Source organism: Onychomys torridus, chromosome 7 (genome assembly GCF_903995425.1).
Source record: "Onychomys torridus chromosome 7, mOncTor1.1, whole genome shotgun sequence".
NCBI lineage: Eukaryota > Metazoa > Chordata > Mammalia > Rodentia > Cricetidae > Onychomys > Onychomys torridus.
In genome coordinates this window covers 115,658,842-115,667,987 of record NC_050449.1, presented here as the reverse complement: position 1 = coordinate 115,667,987, position 9,146 = coordinate 115,658,842, and the positions used below count along the sequence as shown (strand labels likewise).

General features: G+C 44.6%; 1 protein-coding gene across 2 annotated transcripts in view; it reads right to left on the bottom strand.

Moving 5' to 3' along the window:
- The window catches only part of Exosc7 (exosome component 7), a 39,536-nt gene that overhangs the window by 13,458 nt on the left and 16,932 nt on the right, over positions 1-9,146 (bottom strand). For both annotated transcript variants that reach the window (XM_036191995.1, XM_036191994.1), the window contains exons 4-7: positions 8,121-8,286; positions 5,602-5,672; positions 3,367-3,490; positions 2,117-2,272 (exon numbers count right to left, since the gene is read on the bottom strand). In XM_036191995.1, coding sequence (XP_036047888.1) covers positions 2,117-2,272; positions 3,367-3,490; positions 5,602-5,672; positions 8,121-8,286 — 517 coding nt within the window. The remainder of the gene's footprint in view (positions 1-2,116; positions 2,273-3,366; positions 3,491-5,601; positions 5,673-8,120; positions 8,287-9,146) is intronic.

The window sequence follows — 9,146 nt, the reverse complement described above, 5'->3', positions numbered from 1 at the left end:
GATCTCAGACACCAGGCCTGTACCACAGCCCCAGGCCAGTCACACCCTTTGTGTTTATCCTGGCCCTGACTGTCATATGTGGTAGCCCACCTGTGATCTCAGCTCACAGGGTGCCAGAGACGAGGGATCCCTAGAACAAGCTGGCAGGCTACATTGCTGGGATAGATAAGCGTTGGGTTCAAGTGAGAGATTCTGCCCCAATACATAATGATTGAGGAAGACACTCAATGTCAATCTCTAGTCTCCACATGCATGCACACTTATATGAACCTCTCCACATGTGCACCCACAAAATACACACACACCCTACATTAGAAAATGTCCAATTCTATGAAAGAGGTGGTCTGATTATTCATGCAAATGAAGGTGGGAAAAAAATGAGGTGAAAGGTGGGAGTGAGGAAAACAGGTGGAGAGCACAGGCCAGTCTGCAAAGGTACTCAGAGGTTCTCACGTAACCACTGGGGATTCAGAACCACTGTGTCCATTTATGAAATGAACAGCCACAGCCCTGTGGCTCCTTGAGCCAAGTTTGCAGACCTCACTCCCAAAGTCAGGGAAACCCAGGCTCAGCTCACTGATGGGGCTAATTTCCCAGTCACGGAAGCCCTGGAGGCATAGCTACAGCACTCCAGAGAGATCCGGTTATTCTTTATGTGCCTCAGGTTCTTCATCTCAGAAACTGAACTGTGAAGGATAGCAGACAGAGAAGAGTACTACGAACAGTTCCTGGCACGAAGCATACAATCAGTCTTTGCTATTGTTTAAAACGCCCAGATTTACCATTAAGTTCTCTGGGGTGAGCTTTCTCTAAAGGAAGATGTGAGCTCCTCTTGTCTAAAGGGGTCTTTTGTGGGTCTCCTACTACATTCTATCAGCATGTAGAGAAACCCAAACCCAGGCTGCTTAAAAGAGCAGAGAACAGGAGCTGATGGTTACTGACAACACCTCAGGCGATGGCACACCAGCTCCCCCACCCTACCCTTCCTATCCTCAGAGCAGCTTAGGGGGTCATCCTTCCTGCTCTGCAGGAGACACATGTAGCCTCAAGCTGGAACACACAGCCCACACCTGGATGTGGAAACCTGTGTAAGAAAGCTCCGAAGCAGAGTACAGAATGCTTTCCCCATAGGTGGCCTTCTATAAAGAACTGCATGAACTATGTAAGTGAATGCACTTGAAAGCAAGGGTAAGAAGGGAATGCCCTGGCATGTCCCCACTATCTCTGAGGGAAAGACAAAGGCCTGGAGGAATATTCTCAGCTCTTTTCATATGACCAAAGACGGTAAGACATAACACCAGGTGTATTCCCTCATTGTACTTGTATTTGCTTAAGCTAACTATAAACAATCACATCATATTTTGCTTGCTTTAATAACAAAAATGAGAAGTGCTTTGCTCCTCAGAGACTTAGCCTTGCTGGCCAAGGGACGGGTTGACACTTGGGACCAGGCACTCTGTCCATTATGTCTTTTTCTGTGTTTGTGGAGGTCAACATTGGGTATCTTCCTTTATCACTCTTCACCTCAATTTCTGCGACAGGGTCTCTCACTGAAGGTGAAGCTCACCTACTAGTTAGAACAGCTGGCCAGTGAGGCCCTAGGATCTACTAGTCTCTGCCTCCTAGCATTAGGATTACAGTCATGCACCACTCTGCCCAGTTATGTGGGCACTGGGGATCTGAACTCAGGTCCTCATCTTGTGAAACAATCACTACTCATTGAGTTATCTTCTCACCCAGCCCCAGAGCTTCTCATCTGATCCTTGCTCGCTTTCCACAAATACTTCCAGGTTGTGAAGAACCTGTGATGGGTCACTCTTTAGTGTTGCTCTCATCTATGTTCTTTTCAGAAGGGACAGGAATTCAATTCCTCATCCCGTGAGAGAGTTATGTGACTCTTTACATGGTCGAAGTCAATACTCTCAGACCAAATGCAGCCACTGGGGATTAGAGATAAACACAGTCACTGGCAGAGCCTGACCCCCAGCCCAAAGCTCTACCCACTGCTCTCCCAGCCCCAAGGTGGGGTCCTGAGTGTGAATGAAGAAGCCACATGGATAATGGTGGGAAGCAACAAGCTCTCCTAGTTAGGCTTGCCCCAGCACTATGGACTTACCTCCATCATCTCAAAGATGCTCTCAGGATCCAGGCTTCCCTTCCCCACCTTCCTCATGCATGTCACAACTCCCTTGCTGGTCACTGACACTAGCAAACTGGCCAAGGAGCAGGCTTCCTCTTGAAGTGTGGCATCCACCACATGCCGGCAGCCAATCTGCAAGATCAGGGCTGCTTAACAAACATGTGAGCAATACACCAGAGATCCCAGATTCCCCTGACACAAAGCCTACAAAGGCTGCATATGCCTGGCTCATTCCAGATCTTATTTTATATTCTGCTCATTTGGAAAATGCTGGAAGGAATGTTCAATATTGTTAATATAGTTCATTGTGTGAATAAGATAATGAAAGACAAAAAATGGAAACAAGGGGTGTGGGGGCAGACAGTTCATCAGGACAGAGGCTACTAGGCTTTCCAACAGGGGACACAGGCCAGAAATGCCACACTACATCTTGTTCACTGCAACAGTGAATCCAGAGAGCCAAGCTAAGGGACAATCAAAATGAAGCCACTCTCCAGAGCTCCGTTCAATCCCAACACCCTGTGAACATTTCTTTACAATCCCAGTTCTCAAAGGACTTTCAGTGGAATTAAATGACTGAAATTTGTTTTCGTTTTGTTTTGAAACAAGGTCTTGGTGCAGCTGTGCTGACCAGGTACTTGATAAATAGGCTAGGCTAGTCTCAAGCTTGCAGCAGTCCTCCTGCCTCCACCTACTGAGTTCTAGAATTAGAGACATGAGCCACCATACCTGGCTCAGTTTCATTTTTATATAACTAGTCTCTTGTGGAATTAGTCACAATCCCAGCCAACACAGGCCAGAGGCTATGCTAGATGTCAGGCTCAGAAAACCTCTGGGCTCGGTGAAAACCATACCTGGCATGTGACACCTAGAACTGGTCCCACATCTTCAGTTCCTATATGTGGACCTCAGGGTCCACAGAGGAATACTGTTAGAGAATCTACCAGTGTTCAGTTACCTCTGGGGTAGAAGGAGTTAATGGACGATGAGCAGCAGTACAATAAAGTGCAGGGCCTGCAGAGGGAGATGGCAGCCCTGATGCTAAAAAAGCAGAAGGCTCAGATGATGTTTCTAATGTGACTGAATTATGAGAATTGGGTTAAAGCTACATCCATATGGTTTGTACAACTACAACCTCCCAACCTATGAAGTGATCTCAACAGGTTAGGGTTGGAGGAGACCCACCTCCCCACAGATGGCAAAAATGCTGAGAGACAAGCCCACACCTTGCACAGGGTGACAATGCAGGGGACATTCTCCACACTCAGTCGGAGGCAGTCATAAGGATCATCAGACAGTTCAATGTCCTTTGCCCCCTCTTCATCCTCCAGAACACGAACCCTTGGTATCCTGGAAACAGAGGCAGAATTAAAATTGTCACCTACTGGAAGGAGGAAGCATAGTGTTTTTTGAGAACAGGAGTTGAAATTCTTGTCTTACAAGCAGGAATTTCATTAATTCCATCTTGTTTTCATCCTCATCACCTGTCAAAAACTGAGGCTAGAGCTTCCATGTCAGGAGCCCAGAGTACTAAGTAATATCCTATCTGAACTGGGCAGTAAGCAGTTTGAAATGGGATTGGTATGTCAAAAAAGGAGCCTGTGCATGTACATGTACGTATACATACATACACACACACACACACACACACACACACACACACAAGGGCATGCATGGGTGTGCACACAATCTGCTGGGGGGGAAGGTAAGGGGAGGGGAGAGAGCGAGAGAAAGGGAGAGAGAAAGAGAGAGAGAGAGAGAGAGAGAGAGAGAGAGAGATATTTCTTAATGTTTTGGCCCTAGCATAGCTGGACAGAGGGTTGAGAAAGACAATCGAGAGGCATCTACTCTTCTAAAGGACTCCAATGCATAAAGAAAGGTCTTTCTATCTTCCTCTATCCAAGGGCACCATGAGGTCACTACTCCTGGCTGCCTGGGAGTGAAGACTAGGACTCCCTCACAGCAAAACAGCTTCTACAACTCCTTGGCACCCATGGGAACCAGCTAGTCAAGGAGACTGATCTTAAGCCACTTCTGATGACAACTTCCTTTCTCCTTTCGACAAAGCCCAGGTGCTGGCTGCTGGTATGATGGGATCTAACATGCAAACTCTCATCATGGGAGTGCCTGGACCACCTCTTAGAAGGTCTAACAGAGTCCAGTGGCATGGTTGGGTAGAGGACACTATAGCTCCTAAGCTCATGAATACTCCATCTTGCAACAAGCTCTTATGTAAGTTTAACTATGTTTGTATTTGTTCTGTAGTCGACTCAACACAAAGAGTCTAAAATCTCTATGTGTTACGCTGTCCACAAACTAAAGATAGTGAACATTTGAGTTATTTCCAGACATACCAAACACAATAGCCAAAATCAAAGTAAAACAACCATCTAAACAGGATGTGAAAGCTGCACTTGGTGAGGAGATTTCCTTGTTAACAAGCCTCTGAAGATACTGCTATGTGTATTTTAATGTCCAATGTTTTGAGACTCAGGTTGCTCAACTTTCACCATTAAAAAAACATGAGGGATGTTCCAGTATAAACATATTTGCTCACTTATTCAAAGTTTTCTTTACCTAGTGGCTTGTGCATGTGATGTGCACAAATTTATACACATGTAGAGATCAGAGGACCTCAGGTATCTTCTTTGATCTCTACCTTATTTTTCTGACAGGGTATCTCACTGGAACCTTAAGCTTGCTGACTCAGCTAGACAGGCTGGTGAGGAGTACCATGGATCTTCCCATTTCTGCCTCCCCAAAGCTAGGATTACAGGTGTGTGCCACTACTCCTGGCTTTTTAAACTGAGTTCTGGAAACTGAACTAAGGTTCTCAAGCTCTTTACCAACTCAGCTACCCTAACAGCCTCAATCATAAGTTTTTAAACCCCACTTTATCCCAGGGTACCTCAGGAAATGAACACACACTGACCCACACAACTACTTAGCTGCTAGACTCTCTTCACATATATAATCAAAGAAGCAAAGAATTTTAGCTCCCCGTGTGTATGTTCACAGCCTATCTATGAACCACAGTGGGGAAACCATTGTTCTTAACCAAAACCAAGTTGCTCCCTTCCTAGAATATTCATACACACAATCAAGGAATGTGCGAACACCTACTGTGTGCTAGGTGCTATGTGTAGAAATGGAACATGAGAAAGTGAAAGGCATTTTTCAGAGTCCATCCTGTAATAGGTAGACAACCTGAAGCTAGGGTGTACTTTTTTGTATCTCTGGTTTCCTAATATTGTTTACATGACACACATTTACCAATAAAAAAATAAACACAAAAATATATGTATCTTACTTAGTTTTAGTTTACAAAATCTCTTTCCTGGAGCTTAGCATTAGATACCATCCCTGTCAACACTGAACCATTTCAGACATACAATTTCCTTGTCAGTGTTCCCTGGTAAGTCCTACACAGGCCCATAGGACTGGTGTCTAGGGAGACTCACCTTGTATTGAAGAGAGCAGCCTTCACAGCAATGGAAATAGCATCAAATAAGTTCCCACCACATTCCAGCAGCTGAGAAACAAAAAGGTCAGCATTACTTATCACTAAGCATTAACCCAGTTAAGAAACAAGATTCCTAAGCCATACTGAATGTATATTTAAAAATAATAATAATAAAGACATGAAACCAGGTGTGGTAGTTCATATCTATAATCCCAGGACCCAGGAAGCAGAGGCAGGTGAATCTCTGTGAGTTTGAGGCCAGCCTGGTTTATATAGTAAGTTCCAGGACAACCAGGACTACATAGTAAGACTGTGTCTCAAAAAAAAAAAAAAAAAAAAAAAGGACTACAAAAACCATAAATAAAGATAAGGCGGTGGGCTGCCCTCCTTGGCTAGCGAACCATGAGGAGAGTGACATGCTGGTGCTATTCCACAGCTGCAGTTACACAGGCACACGTGCAAGGTCACTACCACCCACTGAAGTGACGAGGACTCACAAGCGCAGTGTCAAGCAGTGGCTGACTTCATTCAGGCCCAGATGGCTGCCAACTACACTGCAAGGCTCACTCTAACCTTTGCTATCGGATGCATGCATGGAGTCAGGGACACCTCTAGTATGTGATTAACAGGACACATACCCAGTGCTCAGACCTGTACCACTATACACTGTATATTAATTATAAAAGCCCAGGTCTACCTCTGATGGACTCTTGCAGGTGAGATCAGAGCACACCTCACATGGAAGCGGCAATCTACCCTCCCAAGAAGCCTCTGTCTGAGGTTCTGGAAAAAAACAACAACCAGACTCCTCAAGGAGATGGAGAAGTCATGAATCAAGGCTGGAGAGATGGCTCAGCAGTTAAGAGCACTGACTGCTCTTCCAGAGGTCCTGAGTTCAATTCCCAGCACTCACATGGTGGCTCACAGCCATCTATAATGAAATCTGGTGCCCTCTTCTGGTGTGCAAGGTTACACAGAGGCAGAATGTTGTATACATAATAAATAAATAAATCTTTAAAAAAAAATTGGATCCTTTTACCAAGTTTTTGAGCAAAACACTCAGCACCCATATTTTATGTTTTACTCTTTGGTCTTTTGGGGGTCCTCTACCCAGCTCCCAAATAAATCACACAAAGTCTTATTATTACTCATAAATGCCTGGCCTTAGCTTGGATTGTTTTTCGCCAGCTTTTCTTATATTATCCCAGCTACCTTTTGCCTCTGGGCTTTTCCCTTTTTTAGTTCTGTGTATCTTCCTTTCACTCTCATTCTGTGGCTGGCCGTGTGGCCGTGTGGCCGTGTGGCCGGCCCCCAGTGTCCTCCTCTCCTTGTTCTTTTGCTCCTTCTATTTATTCTCTCTACCTGGCAGCCCTGCCTATCCTTTCTCCTGCCTCTCTACTGGCTGTTCAGCTGTTTATTAGGCCATCAGGTGTTTTAGACAGGCACAGTAACACAGCTTCACAGAGTTAAACAAATGCTACATAAAAGAGTGCAACACATCACTGCAAAATTAAACAAATGTTCCACAGCATAAACAATTATAACATACTTTGTTGTTGTTGTTGTTGTTAGATATAGGGTTTCTCTGTGTAGTTTTGGTGCCTGTCCTGGAACTCACTCTCTAGTCCAGGCTGGCCTTGAACTCACAGAGATCACCTGCCTCTGCCTCCCGAGTGCTGGCAGCTCTTATACTTAAGCCCTGGGTGAGTTCTAAGAGGCTATACTGAAGGTAAAACCACAGTTCTTCCTGACAGTACAGCACAGCAGCTTCTAATTCCCAAGAAGCCTTGTTGTTATTATTTTCTGCTATACTCATCTAAGTATATTTATACAGAATCTAAAAATACTCAGTAGCAGTAATTTCAGGTGATTATCTATGTCCTAACCAGAACATAGGAACAGAGTACTCAAATTCTATTGTATGTGCCAGTCTCCCTTGGAAAAACATTCTTTGCAGGTGAAGCCCAGAGCCTGGCTTGTTCCTCCCAGAGTGGCCAAGCGAAGGCACTGCCTCACACTGGCTGAGTTCTTTACTTCTGTAGAGCTCTTTTTCCCACTGATCAGAAATGACAGTCTAGTTCCTTTCCTTCTTTAGGTCTCTAGTGTCTACTCACACAGAAGGTTTGGAAGGCTTACCTGAAAAAGCATGAAAAGAGCTTATCATCCCACACCAATTGCCAACTTGCTAAACTCCAATATCTGTCTGGTACCATCCAGAGGGTCCTTGTTTTTAATTCCCTGATAATTCCTATGGTGATTTTAGGTACAACTCACTATGCTATGCTATGTGCTATGACCACAATTTTGTTATAGAATGGTGTTATATGTACCACTTATTAATGTTTTGCATTTATCTTGTAAATACAAGATTATTACAGGAGACCATCTCTTCCCAAAAAATGTGACAGTGGAGGCTGAAAACACTTCCCCATGAAGAGGAAACAATAGAGGGAGGAAAGAAACCAATAAGTCTTCAACAAAGGTGGTATAAGATGGGGACAATGCAACATGACTCACCAGTACATCCACATAGAGAACCCAGCAGTGCTCCCGAGGACTGATGCAGAGGGACCTCAGGTCTACGCTGCTCTTGTTGTTAAATATCCGGTAGAGGGTGTTAGCGATCTCTGTGCCAAGGTCATCACCTCCTCGCCCTTCAAATTCTGGGGTAGCATTGGCTGAACTACACAAGACAGCAATAGAAAAGCTATGTGAGCCTCTACAAACACAAAGAACTTGTTCTCTGTGGAATGCTGGAGTGCCATCATAAAGAATGTCACGTGAGAGCTGTCCTAGCCTGCATAAGGCAAAAGGGAAAAAAGTGAAGTCACTGAAATGAGAAAGGATGGTATCAGCTACCTCAGGGGCCTATAGGTATGTGCAATGACCTAGCCCAGTACTGCACCCTGCACCTGTCAGTGGGTGTAACAGGCCTTTAAGCGGAGGCCTTCTTCAGCCAAGGAGGAAGAGATTGGTGGTAATGTGAACCTCAGCTGGTATAATGAACTCTTATCTTCAGAGTGAAATAAACACTCTTCTCTGGCTGGCCTGTAAAGCTAGGAAGCCTCATGAATGTGAAGTATGCCTCTCACCCTCCACACCAGCCCAGGCTTTCAGTGCAGGGTCAACCCTTCTGGAACGACTTAGGGATACATATGATAGTAGGACAGAGATCAGAAACTAGGGTATCACTGTACTGAGAAGGAAAATGAATGACAGCATGAAAAAACTGTTGACCTGTTAAGTATTTGTATTTGATGTCATTTGGTATTTTCCAGGAGAAAGAAAAAAATTCCTTTTTGGACTCTTGATACTTACGACCAATTACCTCAACATAGAATTAACAAACGTTCACATGTGCCACTCTGACATGACTCAAAGGCTTTACAGGACTTTTTGAGAGTTTTGCATGGACACAAACCAGCCTATTAAGTCTGTGAGGTAAATAAACATTACTCATCTATGTGGTAGGGAAGGCAAGGGGCCAGCTGCTTCAGCTCAGACTTTACAATATCATCTACAGAAGCATCCTGACTCTAGGAA